This window comes from Cetorhinus maximus, chromosome 21, assembly GCF_964194155.1.
Source record: "Cetorhinus maximus chromosome 21, sCetMax3.hap1.1, whole genome shotgun sequence".
Classification (NCBI taxonomy): domain Eukaryota; kingdom Metazoa; phylum Chordata; class Chondrichthyes; order Lamniformes; family Cetorhinidae; genus Cetorhinus; species Cetorhinus maximus.
This window is the reverse complement of record NC_135899.1, coordinates 79,641,080-79,658,868: the sequence shown is the minus strand read 5'-3', so window position 1 is coordinate 79,658,868 and position 17,789 is coordinate 79,641,080. Positions and strand designations below refer to the sequence as shown.

The 17,789-nt window shown below is 43.0% G+C and overlaps 2 protein-coding genes across 2 annotated transcripts in view; both read left to right on the top strand.

The window, feature by feature from the left end:
- LOC144696035 (palmitoyltransferase ZDHHC18-like) overlaps positions 1-17,789 on the top strand; it is a 313,950-nt gene that overhangs the window by 121,025 nt on the left and 175,136 nt on the right. The window lies entirely within an intron of this gene.
- The window catches only part of LOC144695478 (uncharacterized), a 65,834-nt gene that overhangs the window by 28,122 nt on the left and 19,923 nt on the right, over positions 1-17,789 (top strand). Inside the window, exons 7-12 of the mRNA XM_078566356.1 lie at positions 1,308-1,746; positions 2,841-3,055; positions 11,281-11,396; positions 14,992-15,154; positions 15,642-15,883; positions 17,517-17,648. Coding sequence (XP_078422482.1) covers positions 1,308-1,746; positions 2,841-3,055; positions 11,281-11,396; positions 14,992-15,154; positions 15,642-15,883; positions 17,517-17,648 — 1,307 coding nt within the window. The remainder of the gene's footprint in view (positions 1-1,307; positions 1,747-2,840; positions 3,056-11,280; positions 11,397-14,991; positions 15,155-15,641; positions 15,884-17,516; positions 17,649-17,789) is intronic.

Genomic DNA, 17,789 nt, shown 5'->3' with positions numbered 1-17,789 from the left:
TATGCTCTTAACTGACCTCCAGTCCTCCACTTACGCTTCATCACGTCTTAAACTCTGCTGCCTGTATCCTGATTTGCATAAAGTTTCAATCATATTTTGCTTGTTGACCTACCTTGATTCCTGCTTCCCCCGACACCTCAAATTTAAACTGATCATCTTTTGTGATTAAATTCCTTCATGTTCTCACACACCCCCCCCCCCCCCCCCCCCCCCCCCCCCCCCCCCCCCCACACCCCACACCCCACCGCATCCTGCGCATGCTACTTTCGCCAGCCCTACATCAACCTCTACCCAACTCTCTGGGCTGAATCTTTGCGTCGGGGCGGAGAGGTTCAAAGGGCCATTCGGTCTACTCCTACTATTTCTTATGAAGTAGAAGTAAAGACTGTTTCAGTCCCGAACCCACTGCCAGGGGAAAACGGAATTGAGTCACAATTTTAATGGGGAATTCCTTTAATTGGTGTGGAGATGGGTTTGGCGGTCTATTAGCACTAGTGCAGTCAGGAATGGAGGCAGACTAGACCAGATGAAGTACAGGCTCGATTTAAACTCACCCCAGCAGCCAGTATTGTTGCTGTTGAAGCCCTCCAGGCCACACACTCTCCTGACTTGGAAGTATATTGTCATTCCTTCACTGCCACTGGGTTTAAAACTTGTACTTCACTCCCTTACAGCACTGTGGGTGTACCTACACTGCATGGACTGCAGCAGCTTAAGAAGGCAGCTCACTACCACCTTCTCAAGGGTAATTAGGGATGGGCAACAAATGCTGGCCTTAAGGTAACACACATTTCCCAGAGAACAATTAAAAGAAAAGATCATGATGGTACCCTCCCCATGCCCTGGCGAACATGGCCAGAATCAGGAATGTCATTGGGAGTCCAGCACACTAATGTGTGCTGGTATTTTTGGGGCCTGTCCACTTCTGTTCCCATACCCAGTGGAGCCCGAAAATTCAGCGCTCTCCAGCTTTGGCCTCGTGCTTCTCTTCATGCCTCTCTTCATCCCTTCATTAGCACCTATGGCTTGAAATACCTACATTCTAAGCTCTTGAATTCCCATCTTTAACACCTCTGCTTTTCCACATACCTTTTCTTCAAATTTTTTCTGCTTGTCTCTCTCTCTCTCTCCCTGTCTACTGTCACAATGTGACTCCTCAGTGCCACCCTCACTTTCCACCCCCCCCCCAACCAACCCAGCCCCCTGCACCGCCCACCCCTCAATCCCCATTCACTGTTGTGCATGCTTCAAACCAACACTGTTATTTCCAACATACACAGTTCCTTTTTTGATCTACTTGTCCACAGGAGGACCTTATGTTGATGTTGCTGACACCTCCGCTAAAAGCTGTCCACCCAAAATACAATTACACACCAAACACTGGTTACCTTCCAGTGATTATGAATATCAAAATGATTTATTCTTTACGTTCAACTTTGGAAATCTGTCCTCTTCTGACCCCTGGTTGTTCCGAATGGCAGGGGCTTTGGCCTCGGAATGGAAGGCAGTAGCCAGAGATTTTGGTTTCAGTTGTGCAGACATTAAGAAAACAGCCTTGGATCCTTGGTACAACCACCAGCATCGAATGTTCCACTTCCTGAAGAGACTAATGGGAGAACAAAGTGTGAAATTCACAGAGCTGTGCTTCCTGCTGCTGTGTAAAGGCAAAGAATATAAATGTAACAGGTACCTCCAGGATATTATCGGTACAGCCCTACCTGATGTCAATTGTTCACCTATTTTAAGGTAAGATGGTTTCTTTGTGAATGTGAAAAGATATTGCTGACAAAACATGTTTGGTTTGAATAAAAGATATATGAATGGAAAAATGTACGCACCCCAACTAATAAAGTGACAGCAGAAAGCCTGAAACTCAGATTAGGCACTGGAGTCACTTGATTTAAGTTTCTTGTTGGCTACAAACAAGAAGCTGGATGTTTTCTGTGTTTATTGCGACTGGAACTACAGTGCCTTCTCTGCTTCAGAGTTGCAAAATGTTGCCTCAATGAAGATGGAATCTCAATCTTAATCGCTAAGAGTTCCCCACCAATATGGGATTGAATAGGTACAAAGGATCTCAGATAAGTGGCAGTTGGGTGGGAACAGAATAATCATGCTTGCACTTATGTCCAACACCTCCTTAAACTCTGATCTCCGAGTGGAAACTTTCTGACTGATGCACATCTATGTTAAATGTTCACTTGCACATGTCCATGTATCAAGCTCCAAACATATTTTCCTTTTGCTAAAAATCAGTTAATCAAAACGGCAGTTTCTTATAGCCATTTCACTATCTGTTCAATTGCAGCCAGTTAAATATCCCAACGGAAAGTTGGGTTATCATGATGTTTTCTCATCCAAGCATAACCCTAAAAATAATACTTCTAAAATAATAACCACAAAACATTCAATTATCAGAAGAATGGAATCCCAAAACCATTACACAAACTCAGTTACCACATCTTCCAAACCCTCCAATGTGGGTGCTGGATGGGCCTAACTACTGCTGGTAGCCTCTGTTTGCATTAGCTTGTATCGAACAACTGAGCCTCGACGTATTTTGGGCTTTGATGCTTGTGTAATCTCAATACCCCAAACAGTTTTCAGTCTGACAATTGATAAGCTGCTATTTTTATACACAGCAAAAGAAGTGAGAAAATGATCTGAACAAAATTAATTTAATGCAGTGGGGTTTCTTAGTGCACCACAGGTGGTCAATTTATAAGCTTTTTGTACTATTCTAGAACTTAAATGAAGTACATTCTATTGTTTGTGACCTGTGTGAATTTGCGTACTTTGAATTGTACTAAATATGGCCTTGTTTATTTATTTTTATTCAGTTCCCAGTACATTGAACAATTACACGTGGGTAAAACAGAATCACTTGCAGCTTTTTATAAAAAAGGACAACCCTGTCCCATAATAAAAGAAACTAGTGGGAAGGAGTTTGAGAATTTTCTTCAGATGGTCTCGCTGCTTGGACCAGCATATGATGTGCACACACCTGTCAAGGGAACAGAAGTGCTCTTGTACCTCCCTAGCGATGCATCTGCTGGTAAGTGCTTAAGTAGATGAATTTTGTAAAAACTGGAGCAGAGAAGCACTCAGAATTATCCTATTTTCACCAGGTGTTTGTGCAGTGTCGACCTATCTCATCAGTGCTGGCCTGAGTTAGATGGTTCAACTGGAATTTTGATTTCCAAGGTTTCTGATGTGGCATTTAACCAGTTAGCATCCCCGCATTATTGTGATGTAAGTGACATGGCCAATTTTGTGATAAATAATTCCGTTTTCTTCTAATGACCCCAGTCTGCTGGGATGATGACCCCATTGCTTCTGTCTTCATAATAGAGGAGAACGACCAGACATTGTAGTTAAGACGGAGGAGTGTGAAATAGTAAATGTGATAAACGTAGGGAGAGGATACAGAATTGGCTCAGTGGAAGGAAAGAAAGTCTAACGATTGATGGGTGTTTTTGAAACTGGAAGGTTGTTTGCAGTGGGGTTCCACAGGGCTCAGTACTAGGTCCCCTGTTTCTTGTGGTATATATTAATGATTTGGACTTAAATGTAGGTGGCATGATCAAGAAGTTTGTAGGCAACACAAAATTGGCCACATGGTTGATAGTGAGATGGGTAGCTATAGACTGCACATACATATCAATGAACTGGTCAGGTGGGCAGAAAAGTGGCATATAGAACTCAATCCATAGAAGTGTGAGGTGATGCATTTGAGGAGGTCAAACAAGGCTAAGGAATACACAATAAACGGGAGGATACTGAGAGAAGACACAATAAATGGGAGGATACTGAGAAGTATAGAGGAATTGAGGGACCTTGGCGTGCTTGTCCACAGACCCTTGAAGGTAGCAGGACAGGTCATTAAGGTAGTTAAGAAGATATATGGAATATTTCCTTTTTTAGCCGAGGCACGGAATATAAGAGCAGAGAGGTTATGCTGGTGCTATATAAAAGTCTAGTGTCTCAAGATGTAAGCGTCATGGGAACTGCCTGGGTACCTTGCACAGACTTGCAGAATCTGCATCCTATGGTCACATACTATCTGCACGTTCAAGGAGTGGAATCCCTTCCTGTTGACAAAGGCACCCATCTCACGCACTGGCGTCTTAATGGCCACATGTGTGCAGTCGATTGTACCCTAGATGCAGGGGAACCCAGCAATCGCTGCAAAGCCTCTGACTTGCTTGGTCTGGCTGGCCTCGTCCCACAGTAGTGAATGAAAGTCAATGCACGCCTGAACGGAGCATCTGTCACCTGCTTGACACAAGTGTGGACAGCTGATTGGGAGACTCCGCAAAGATCACCCACCAATCCCTGGAAAGAGTCGGAGGCATTGAAGTTGAGGGCAGCCGTGACCTTCAACGTCACAGGCATGAGGTGCCCACTCGCACAGGTGGCGCAGATCTCAGGGCCTACCATCTGACAAATGGAGGTCGCTGTCTCCCTTGAGAGTCAGAGTCTCCTTCGGCCACCTCAGACATATTGAGGCAGCTGCTTCGCCACCTGTAAACCCTGGCAGCAGGATAGTAGCGTCTTCTGCGGCCCCTTCCTTCCTGTTGGCCCTGTGCCCCTTGTGCCTGCACCTGTCCTTCCAAAGGTGGGTCCCCTGGAGGCTGAATGTGGACTTCTGGCCTCCTCCCCCTTCTGGTCCTCCCTTACTCCTCAGAGGAGGTGCCTCCAGTGGAGAGCACAACTCCTATTCCCAGGGTAAGGGAAGGCTTCCTGAAACCCGCAAGGCCCCAAAAATGATGTTTATTCCAGAGTCCTGACCTGAACCTTTTTACTCCTGTCCAAGCAGCTGTGAAGAGATTTGAAATTTTCTTGCTCACACAGGCAAGTAGCAGTATGTTTAAACATTAAATTTCTACCAAAGACCAATTGCAACCCCACTCGTCCCTCTTATCCCACCGGTGGATGAGGTTTTTAAAAATGTGGCCTACCCGTTGCGCCCGTGCGTTAATCTGAATATCGCATGGGCCCCAAAAAATCACTGTCTGTTAGTGGCTCAAGGGCCTTAACTGGCCAGTTAATTAATGGTGAGTACACATCGGAGATCATCGTGCGCCCACCCACCGAAATATCGCGGTGGTGCACAGTGACGTTGGGACGCATGCCCGATGTCACTGCGTGTCATTTTACGCATCGGTGTGTGGGGCCCGCCCCCACATGTTGATGAGAAAATTCTGCCCCATGTTTACATAATTAACATTTCAAACCTAACTTCTCCTCTTACACCAAAGCACCCAGACTAGCTGCCTCTAATTCACACACCCACAGACACATATAAACACATCCCACTATTACTCAATTTTACAATAAATTCCAATAACATTGAGAATTATTATATCTTCCTGACAATGGGAAGGACCTATTTCCCTTAGCAAATAGGTCATTGACTAGGGGGCATAGATTTAAAATGACCGGTAGAAATTATCCTCATCTCCCTTGTGATCATCATAGCCCCAGGATGTTGCGGCAAAGCTCTTCAGAGGAGTGTCTTAGGCCCAACAATCTTGTAATCACAAGGGAGATGAGGATAATTTTTATCACCCAGAGTGTTGTAGGGGTCTGGAACTCACTGCCTTAAAGCTGTTACGAGCGCAGCCAATATTATTCACTGAGTAAGCTAAATCCCAGAGGGAAACTGGCTTCAAATTCACAACTTTTCTCAGCACAGAGCTGGTATCAGGACATTTCCCCCACACAGCATCTCAACTCAACTAAACGTATAAAAATCTTTCATGTCTCCCAATGCCTCCACTTTTGGGTTAAAATGCTTACTTATGAAACTTTTGTAAGTTGTAAAAGCCCCTTAAAATCCCTTTGAAATTTAGTAGCTGAAAAGTCAAGTCCTCACCTATCACCTAAAACCCAACTTATTTACTTGTAATTCCAACTTCACCATAGCCTCTCATTACAAATGCATGCATCTAGCACCTTTACCCTTCAACTCTCAGTTCCCACAGACAAGCTGTCTTTGCTAACTTTCCCCCAGTTTAGTTACCCATGAACACACACACACACACACACAACAGAATACCACCATATTCCCCAAAAATATTTAAAAAAAATAACATCCATTTTCACAACGCATTCAAGAAGTAGAAACCCTCAACTCATTTAAAAGGTGTTTGGATATGCACATGGTGCATAGCCCTGAAGGCTATGGGACTTCAAGTGCTGGAAAATGGAATTAGGTTGGCGGGGGGTGGGGGGGGGGCGGTGGGGGGCAGGGGGGTCTCGTTTTTCAAACGGCACAGACATGATGGGCTGAGTGGCCTCCTTCTGTACCATAAATGTTTCTACATTTTATAAATTTTCTTTCTCTGAAAAGGAGGGATGTGCGGAGAGTGGCAGTATGTGAATGTGAATATCTCCTTTGGAGAGCCAGCATTGACACAATGGACCGAATGGCTGCCTCCTGTGCTGTAAAAATTCTATGATTCTATGACTGCCCTAATTTAGCTCCAAGTTTAAGCTGTTTTTTCTTGCAAAATCCGACCTCCATTGACCAGTACGTGAATGACAATCGCTTCGTTGTGGGCTTTGCACAATCATCTTTGTTGTAGATTTCATCCAAGAACTCTAATAGAAGTTCCAAACCTTCATCACTATCCAACTGCTGGGTATCCATCTCACAAAATATTTTCCTCTGATTATACTTCTTGTAGGAAATGAGAATACCAAGGTCTTACCTTGTTTTCTCTTCGTTATGGACTTAACCCATGTCCCCATGTCCACTTCATTCTTCCACTGGATATATGGTTCGGTCACCGAGAACATTGGAGGGTAATCACACTCCCAACAGTTTGCACTTGTTTTCTGCCATTTTCCACAATGGCCACTAGAATTTTAACTTTCTGCCTGAATTTTATTTCTTAGTTTCCAACTTCCACCATTAGGCAACCATTCTCTGCTACCCTGCTTTATTTGAGAATGCCAGGTGGTGCAGGATAGAATTGGAGCCAATCTTTATCATTTATTTGCAGAGATATACATTACAAACATGTACCTCCCAACCCAACAGCCACAGTTTCAGCCTGTTCCTATTTATAAGAGCACAAATGTAAGGAACATATCTCTTTATTTCTGTTGGACTGTCGTAAAGAACATATCTTTTTTTTCCCCAATAATTTATATAGATTTTTCTTTTCCCACCTATTTCCATTATTTTTAAATGTATTTCCATCCATTGTTTTATCTCCACCTTTTAGCCTATTTTGATCCCTTCCCCCCCACCCCACCCCCACTAAGGCTATCTGTACCTTGCTGGTCCTGCTTTCTACCCTTAATATCACTTATTAGCACATTCCTTAGATAATATCACCACCTTCAACACCTCATTGTCCTTTTGTTTATGACACCTTTTGGCTATCTCCACCTATCACTGGCCCTCTATCCAGCTCTACCTGTTCCACCCCCCCTTAAACCAGCTTATATTTCACCTCTTTTCTATTTTTACTTAGTTCTGTTGAAGAGTCATATGGACTCGAAACGTTAACTGTGTTCCTCTCCGCAGATGCTACCAGACCTGCTGAGTTTTTCCAGGTATTTTTATTTTTGTTTTGGATTTCCAGCATCTGCAGTTTTTTGCTTTTGTTTTTTTATTTCCTGTTGAACTGTGGATTAGAATTATAATGGCTGCAGTTTAAAGGGCATGTCCACTGGAATAAGATGAGAGATATATACAATGTTGCAGTCCTGGAACAGAGTGTGTCATGAAAGACAGGATGGTGCTAGAAAGGAGCCCTGGATGAAGGGAGCTGCCTGACAACAGCATTTTAATTGGCTCCTGACCAGGTGACTAGGTTATATGTAAGAAGCAGTATGCAGCAGAAAGCTCCTGGCCTGCAAAGAGAAAATATCTAAAACCTCTTTTGCTAACCTGCTCTCTCCCCGAGGAAACCCCTGTAAAAAGGAAAAGGGGAAAACCACTGTTAGAGACATTGAAAAGCAAGTTCTCAACCAGTGAACTAAATACTGGAAGTGCTGGAAGACCACCTCATGTCATCATCAAGAATTGAAAGGAATTTGGATGACATCGATCACAATCAACCCATCGAATCCTGTACTCCGGATTGGTGCTATTGGACTGTTTTCTCCCACCGTTAACGTGTGTGTGCGCGTGCGTGCGTGCAGGACTGGGGTATATGTACGTTATAGTATAGTGTCAGATACATCTTTCTGTTTCCACAGGTTAACAACAGTCCATCCAATAAACAGTCATTTATTTATTAAGTTTACAAACCTGGTGCTAGTATTCTGTTAACCCAAATTAAACAATTCGGTCACATTGGGGCAATCTGATGGTTTGATCAAACTTTTCACATTTGTCCCGGCTCGGGGAACAATGGGGCTTGATATTACAGCGCACTATTCCCAGTGTGTCTTGACAACAAGTGAATCCCCAGTTAGTGCCCACCACCTGCATAAAGTTAAACAGAATGAATATACAGTTAACCATAGGACACCATCACCTTCCAGCTCCAAAGAAGAGTCATATGGACTTGAAATGTTAATTCTGTTTCTCTCTCCGCAGATACTGTCAGACCTGTTGAGTTTTCCAGTAACTTTTTGTTTTTATTTCACACCTCCAAGGTTATTGGTTTGGGAAATGCTGTTTCAAAACTCACCCTGCTGAGTTTCTGCAGTACATGCTGTAGCCATTCTATTATAGCGCTGGAAGGTGTAGATATTGAAGGTGGTTGGCTGCAAATTAAGGAAGTTGTTTTGTCCTGGATAGTGTCCAGCTTCTTAGGTGTTGCTGCAGTTGTACATGTTCAAGCAAAAATGACAAGTAGTTTATCAGACTTGTGCCTTCTAGTTGGTGGAGAGCCTTTGGGAGTCAGGTGGGGAGCTACTCACCTCAGAATACCCAGCCTCTGACCAAGCCTAATAGTTACGGCATTTATGTGGCTTGTTTTGTTCAGTTTCTGGTCAGTAGTGACCTCCAGAATGTTGATGGTGGTGGAATTTAGTGACAGTAATGGCATTGGATATGAAAGGAAGGTGGTTAGCATTTCTTGTTGCAGTTGGCCATTGCCTAACATTTGCAAGGTGCACATGTTACTTGCCACTTATCAGCCCAAGCCTGGATATTGTTTTGGGTGTTGCTGCAAGCGGACATAAAGTGTTTCATTATCTGAGGAATAGTAAATGGAGCTGTACACTGTGATGTCATCGGTGAACACTCTCACCTGCTACTTCGTAATGGAGGGAAGGCCATTGATGAAGCAGTTGAAGATTGTTGGGCCTAAGACACTCCTCTGAAGAGCTTTACCGCAACATCCTGGGGCTATGATGATTGGCCCACCACAATCCTTTAGCCCAGTTATGACTGCAGGCACTGGAGAGTTTTCCCCCGACCCACATTGATTTGAGTTTAACTGAGATTGCTTGTTATTGCACTTGGTAGAATGCTGCCTTGATTTCAAGGGAAACCATTCTTGCTTCACATCTGCAATTCAATTCTATTGTCCATGTTTGGACTAAGGCTATAATGAGTCCTGGAGCAGAGTGGTCCGAGTGGAACCCAAACTAAATATCGGTGAGCAGATTATTGGTGAGTACCGTGACTGTCAATGACTTCCTGCTCCCTTGATCTCCTTCCCACTCAACTGATGGTCAGCCAGCTCCCCTTATTCCGTTTGATAGTTAACATTGGAAATGGTTCCCCCTTTTTCAGATACTGACCCTCTCCCATTCAAAATTGCTGTTATCACCCCTTCACTCTTCCTTCCTTGTTAACTACTGCCACACCTGCAATCTCCCTGATTTAAGGAAATGAGAAGTGTCTTGTCCGAGGTCTTTGTTTCAACACTTGCGACAGATATTCACTAGTCACCGGTCAGTTTTCAGAGGATGAGCCCCAACCTAGGGTGGTGATTTTGCCAGTTATTTAAGACCACTTTTGTGTGGAACCCTCTGATTGATAGGACTGTGGGAAGAGACTTAATCTTACAGATTTATATAAGCAGCTCTCTGGTAGCCTTATCAAGGGGAGCAGCCAAGGATGAGTCTAAAGTTAGTGATGACCTAGTCAGTAATCTTCTGTTTTTGTATTTTCTATATATTGAGTATAGAGCACCATATATCTCACTGTGTTAAACTATTTACTTATTATAAACCTTATTTAAATACAATTACTTACTGGTTGAAAGACTGTATCTTAAATTGGTAAGTGTTCACCTGGTTTGCCTTTTGGAGAGAAGAGAGAATTCATGTTTACCTGAGGAATAAAAACCCAAAAACCAGACTCTTATGACACTCTCTTTGAGTTCAGCAACTGCACTTCTCACAGGACAAAAACATCTCTAATCAAAGCCCTAAATGACTGCTTCATGACTGAATATGATTATTTATCCCTGTTCATTTCCTTCACTTCTCTGCAGTGGTTGACACTGTTGACCATGCCATTCTCCTCTAAGGCCTCTCACCAACCACCTTTGTGGGACTGCATTCAAGTGGTTTCATTTCTGTCTATCCATATCAGACTATCTTGACTAATATCTTCTCTTTTGTGTACCATCACCTCCAGAGCCATTCAGTATTTAACCTTGACTGCCGCCTCTTCCTCATCTACATGCTCAGCATTGAAAAACAGAACCATTGTCTTCAGGTACATTCTGCTCCCTGGCTACTCATTCCACCTTCCCTGGCTGCAGCTGGAGAAGCAGAATCTGTATTGTTCATTTCCATATTTGTGTGCACAATGATACTCGGGATCTGAACTTGGCAACTTGCATGAGATGGAGGAGCCCATGCTAAAGACAGGTGAAAATACTATTCTAAGTAGCCAACTCAATGGGCCCACAACAGAAGTTTTGCATCTTGAATATAGGCTTTCTACTCTCTCATTCAGACATCCCACCCTCTTTTCAGTGATGGATGATGAGTACAGTGAACATGATATATAGTTATCAAGGACATTTTGCCTTTTCTTTCTGCTGACCTATCACCTGAAGGGTTTCCTCAGTGAAGCAGATTTATCTACACTTTGCTACCTCTATTAGCACACCAGTTTATCTGGGCAATTGGACACTGGGGTTTTTACTCATATTATAGTTGATTTGGCTGCTCAGTATATTCTAACACAGTAGTCCCTGGGTTAACTTGATCCTTGCTAGGTGTGTTGGAAAAGTTTTAAAAAGAAGCTTAATTTCACCAAATGTTTCAAAAGAAACCGACTGTATGAACATTTTTGGTTGTTATGAAGTTTGTGTTGATTGGAACTGATGTGACTGACATTTTACTCCACAGAGGAATCTTTAAGTGCACCATTCCTGGGTGAGATTCTCCATGCTCTCTCTGCAGTGATGTCCCTGAACTCCTTTGCTGCACAACTGTGTAACTTTCTTTCAGAACCAAAACAAAAGGTAGTCTTGTAAATTCTACATTATTAATGTATTGTAATATGTTTGTTTCACGTTTACATACCTTCTGTAAAATTTTACCACATTATATAAGGAGGAGCTTAATCCTCTTTTTATTTATTGCTTCGTTTTTTTTAATATTAATTCATGGGGTGTGGATGTCGCTGGCTAGGCCAGCAGTTATTGTTCATCCCTAATTGGCCTTGAGAAGGTGGTGGTTAGCTGCCTTCTTGAACTGCTGCAGTCCATGTGGTGTAGGTACACCCAAAGTGCTGTTAGTAAGAAGGTTCCAGGATTTAGACCCAGCGACAGTGAAGGAACGGTGATATGCTTCCAAGTTAGGATGATGTGTGACTTGGAGGAGAGCTTGCAGGTCGTGGAGTTCCCATGTATCTGCTGCCCTTGTTCTTCTAGCTGATAGAGGTCACAGGTTTGGAAGGTGCTGGTGTTGAAGGAGCCTTGGCTAGTTGCTGCAGTGCATCTTGTAGATGGTACATACTGCTGCCACTGGGCATCAGTGGTGGAGGGGGTGAATGTTGATTGTGACAAATGGGGTGCCAAACAAGCAGGCTGCTTTGTCCTGGATGGTGTTGAACTTCTTGGGTTTTGTTGGAGCTGCACTCATCCAGGCAAGTGGAGAGTATTCCATCACACTCCTGACTTGTGCCTTGTAGATGGTGGACAGGCTTTGGGGAGTCAGGAGGTGAGTTGCTATCCATAGAATAACTAGCCTCTGACCTGCTTTTGTAGATACAGTATTTTTATGGCTAGTCCATTTCAGTTTCTGGTCAATGGTAACCTGTAGGATATTGATAGTGGGAGGGAATTCAGTGATGGTAATGCCATTGAATGTCAAGAGGAGATGGTTAGATTCTCTGGAAAAACCCAGCAGGTCTGGCAGCATCTGTGGAGAGGAACACAGTTAACGTTTTGAGTACGAGTGACCCTTCAACAGAACTAAGTAAAAATAGAAGAGAGGAGAAATATAAGCTGTTTTAAGGGGGGTGGGACAAATAGAGCTGGAAAAAGGGCCAGTGATAGGTGGAGATAAGCAAAAGATGTCACAGACATAAGGACAAAGAGGTGTTGAAGGTGGTGATATTATCTAAGGAATGTGCTAATTAAGGGTAGAAAGCAGGACAAGCAAGGTACAGATAGCCCTAGTGGGGGTGGGGTGGGGTGGAGTGAAGGAATTGAAAATGGCTAAAAGGTAGTGATAAAACAATGGATGGAAATACATTTAAAAATAATGGAAATAGGTGGGAAAAGAAAAATCTATATAAAATATTGGGAATAAAAGGGGGGGATCGGAAAGGGGGTGGGGATGGAGGAGAGAGTTCATGATCTAAAATTGTTGAACTCAATATTCAGTCCGGAAGGCTGTAAAGTGCCTAGTCAGAAGATGAGGTGCTGTTCCTCCAGTTTGCATTGAGCTTCACTGGAACAATGCAGCAGGCCAAGGACGGACATGTGGGCATGAGAGCAGGGTGGAGTGTTGAAATGGCAAGCGACAGGGAGGTCTGGGTAATGCTTGCGGACAGACCGAAGGTGTTCTGCAAAGTGGTCACCCAGTCTGCGTTTGGTCTCTCCAATGTAGAGGAGACCGCATTGGGAGCAACGAATGCAGTAGACTAAATTGAGGGAAGTGCAAGTGAAATGCTGCTTCACTTGAAAGGAGTGTTTGGGCCCTTGGACGGTGAGGAGAGGGGAAGTAAAAGGGCAGGTGTTGCACCTTCTGCGGTTGCATGGGAAGGTGCCGTGGGAGGGGGTTGAGGTGTAGGGGGTGATGGAGGAGTGGACCAGGGTGTCCCGGAGGGAACGATCCCTGCGGAATGCTGCCGGGGGGGTGAAGGGAAGATGTGTTTGGTGGTGGCATCATGCTGGAGTTGGCAGAAATGGCGGAGGATGATTCTTTGAATGCGGAAGCTGATGGGGTGATAAGTGAGGACAAGGGGGACCCTATCACGTTTCTGGGAGGGAGAGGAAGGTGTGAGGGCAGATGCGCGGGAGATGGGCCAGACACAGTTGAGGGCCCTGTCAACCACAGTGGATGGAAAACCTCGGTTAAGGAAGAAGGAAGACATGTCAGAGGAACTGTTTTTGAAAGTGGCATCATCAGAACAGATGCGACGGAGGCGAAGGAACTGAGAGAATGGGATGGAGTCCTTACAGGAAGCGGGATGTGAGGAGCTGTAGTCGAGGTAGCTGTGGGAGTCGGTAGGCTTGTAATGGATATTGGTGGAGAGTCTATCACCAGAAATTGAGACACCCCTCCATCATTTTCACATGGTCCATCTCTGACACTTCCCTTCCCTTCCTTGACCTCTCTGTCTCAATTTGGATTTCCAGCATCCGCAGTTCTTTATTTTTATCTTTGGTTAGATTCTCTCTTGTTGGAAGTGGTCAGATTTTAGATTGTCAAAATAAATTCATGGGAAAGATTATGGTTGTATCAGAGCTCAGGGTTTGTTTAATAATTGTGTGCTTCCTACCTGGAGCCTCACTTGACAAGAAATCAGGGTAGAGAATTCACCTCAGGCTGTGTGCCTATTAATGACTGCTGTTCTGATCAGGCAGTGCAAGAACAACAGATTTGCTCCAAAGGTTATGTTGTCTTTAATATCAAGAGTCAAAAGATCTCAATTTTTTTTTAAATTGAGAATTGAATCTAGTTGCATCATCAAGGCTGTTTTAACAATTTCTATACCCGAAAGGGTTAACTAGAATAGAAATCCTGAAGGCGCGCTATTTGTTAATAATAGTTTATTCAGGCTATAAAACAGACAAACAGGTTAGAATAGGAAAATGAACAATATTCACTATAAAGGCTATTTACAGTATTTACAACCCTTGTTATTTTTGAAATATGAACAACAAACATGTATTAATTCTCAATGTAAAACCTCAGGTGTGGAAAAACACTGGCAATGAGCCACTAACTAGCCCATTGCCTCTGGCTGGCTGACATAAATAATATTCCTCACTTATCAATTGACAGTCACTTCACAAGAATTACTAGCTGTAGACTGAACCAGGAACTCTGCAATTTCCAGGGAAACAATTCTACGGACACCAACACACTTCCAAACCTCATCAATTCCTCCTGTGGGTCCAATCAATGAGTGTTTGTAAGCTGTTCAACCACAGAAGGTACCAGAGAAAGCACAGTTCTGTCCTCTTAATGTCGCAAACATGCATTTTCCAGAAGAACCTACTCAGCTGAGGCCTTGGCCTTGAAACGTAGACGTTATGACACAGATGGAAACCATTTGGCCTATAGTGTCAATTCTGAATCTATACTTAAGCAATCAAAAACACATTTTGCTGCCCTACTCTCTTGCCACAGCCCTATATCTTTCTCTGCTTCAAATATTTGTCTCAATGTGGGACTCGGGCTGGCTTTCTTCGTAGTCTAATTTGGGCTACTTCTCTGGATTGAGGTATCTCTACCACTTGAAAATTACTTCTACCACCTGGAGATAGACAACCTTTATTGCCATTTAATTTAGTCTCAGCTACTTGTGTGGCATGACATTCTATAACATTAGAAAAACAATTCCCTTCACTGATCTATACAATTTTTCCTTAATAATTCTAGATGTTGTACAAGTTTCTGACAAGGGAGGAATACGACTCTTTTGAAGATCTGATGTTTACTGACACTACACATGAAGCCATGATATTCAGATGGGTCAAAAGCAGCAGCAGCATTGTCAGAACCTGGCCACAGATGTACCGGCACTTGCTAGAGCTCTCCCCAGGTATAATGTTGTCGTACAAATATATCCATCAATATAAATAAAACACATGGTCTTTAACTTCATTTTTCCAAACTCTTTAAGGTAGTAAAAAAGTAGATAAACGTCTAACAGCCAAATGGCATCCTATCCTGTAAAATTTTCTGTGATTCTCAAGGCCCTATATAGGTAGGGGGCGCCGGGTATTTGGGATCAGAGGTAAGCTCCCATTCTTTGATTCAACAATATCACTCAACGCCAACTTCAAAAGTGCCTGGCGGCCTGATTGATATTTGTCATTTTCTGTAGGAACCATCCTGTGGCATTTCTGAATGAGACCAACAATTTACTTTCATTTAATGTGTAATTAGGGTAATTTTGTGCTATGAGCCCATGGCGATTAGATTAAGATTTTTTTCAATATAAGACCCGAAATACTTAGTGTAATATTGGCGGTATATACTAAAAGGGCATGCAAATATTTACATTTTCAGGTTTTATTTTGTAACAGTTAGAGTCGGACATATTAAGGATGAAAATCTGGAACTTCTTGTGCCACTTGCTGCAACTGAAACTCATGCTGTAGTGTTAGTGAATTCCTGCTCACCCTTTGTGACTCTGGAGAAGCTGATTCGAAATGTGACATCTCATAAAGCCTATTTTTTACTCTACAAGCCAGTAGGCCGCTCCTATGTTGATTTCAGGCTAACACTCAAGGTGATATTGGTTCCCAGGCGTCGATCATTGCTACAGGTACTTGTATGCTGCCATCCTTTCACTTGGAACTGTTCTACCAGGTGTTTTTAACAAACATTATATTGTGCCATAATTGAATTGCCCACACAGTTTTCAAATTGTCCCTCACCTTTCATCTAAATTTCTTGATGAAAAGAAATTTAAACTAAAATTTGAAAATGTGTATATTTGTTGACAGACTATCAACTGTCTTGTGACTGTCCAGTGGTCCTGGATGGTGGGAAGGACCTAATGACCTATTTGTCAGGGGGATTGGAACGAGGATGTAGTTTAGGAAGTATAAACAAGATGCACAATGAGAGACAATAGCATTAGAGTAAGAAATATTAAGGTATTGCTGAAAAAAAAATGCCGTCAAGCAAAAAGACATTCTACCTATCGCACAAACCAGTAATGTGGCATATGACTTTCAGTGCTAGTGTGATGCTAGGTACGTAGACCATACATCCCAAAGACTGGTGGATCATATCAAACAGCATGTCCCAGCCGCTGTTTGCAACAGGCAGGGCACAGACCGTACCCAACCAGCCCGTGCTTGCAAAACTCGAAACACAGTGTCCAACATTAGATGTGATTCCGCAATTGTACAACATTGGCTGAATAATCCTCAGTGTGCTAAGAATTACACTGACAACCAATTTAAGATTGTCAGTTGGACTCACAATGTGGCCTTTTTGCATGTACTGGAAGCCACATATATTAGTACACCAGGCCTGTTCTTTGCAGACAGAAAAAAACATGTACCTACATTTCACCTGTTTCAGCTAAACAAAATAAATGACAACTATTATTTGACTCATTCCTCAGGGCAATGTCTTGACCAATAGGGGTAAAGCTGCCTGGTTTAATTTTCAAACAATACTTGGCAGTTAACTGTCAGTCGCCATCAGTGGTGCATTCTCCATGGCAACACCACTTGCCAGCCAATCAGCACTCTCATCACATACAGTATAAATTGTTGTTTTCCCCATATATTGGTATTCTTGTGAGTGTCCTGATGAGTGCAAGATGAAAAGCTTAGACATGTCTCTTTTTTCAGCAATACTCATGTTCTGTACTACCATCTAAGACTAAGGGGAAATACAGTAAGATCTAATTCCGGATTACAATGCAGATATGTAAATACGCAGAGCTCAGTAAATAAAATTGGTGAGCTGCAAGTGCAAATAGTCACATGGGAATATGATGATGTGATGTTAATGGAGACTTGGCTTAAAACGGAGCAGGACTGGGTACTATATATCCCTGAATATTTCCTGACTACAGGGATAGAGCAGGGAATGGGATTGCTCTGTGTAGAGAGCTGCATAGACTTGATCAGCCGAAAGGCCTCCATCTGTGTTGTATTGACTGACTCTATGACCCTGAATAATGGGAAGGGCAAGTGAACCTGGATGGTGGGAAGGGGCTGTTAGTGTGTTGTCCCATTCTGACCTTAGAATGTGGTTAAAGTGCAGACCACCAGAGAAGGTCACTCAGTTGCCTAGTGCCTCCTCCCATACCCCCAAATTCCAGGTGAAATCTGTATGTTACCTGCTCCAACTGGCATATGTCTGATGGATGTTTGCGTGTGTGTGTGTGTGTGTGTGTGTGTGTCTATTTTATTTAAATGTCGTACTTTTCTCATTAGGAATTGGACAAAATACTGAAGGACCACAAACGAATGCTTAAAAAGCAAGTTGGTGTTCATCGAACTTCCTGGTACAAATTACAGATCAACAAAGTGAAGGCTGTAGGAACCTCACTTTCCATCTCTCCAGAGGTACTGAAACATTTTGGCTATCTGGGGCACTGACAGGTTCATGAAGAACATCGCTCCCTCAATTTGAATAGTGAACATTATTTTCCACCCTGATGTGGAGTGAAAAATACAGTAAAATTTGATTCTAGAAAGTAATGATGG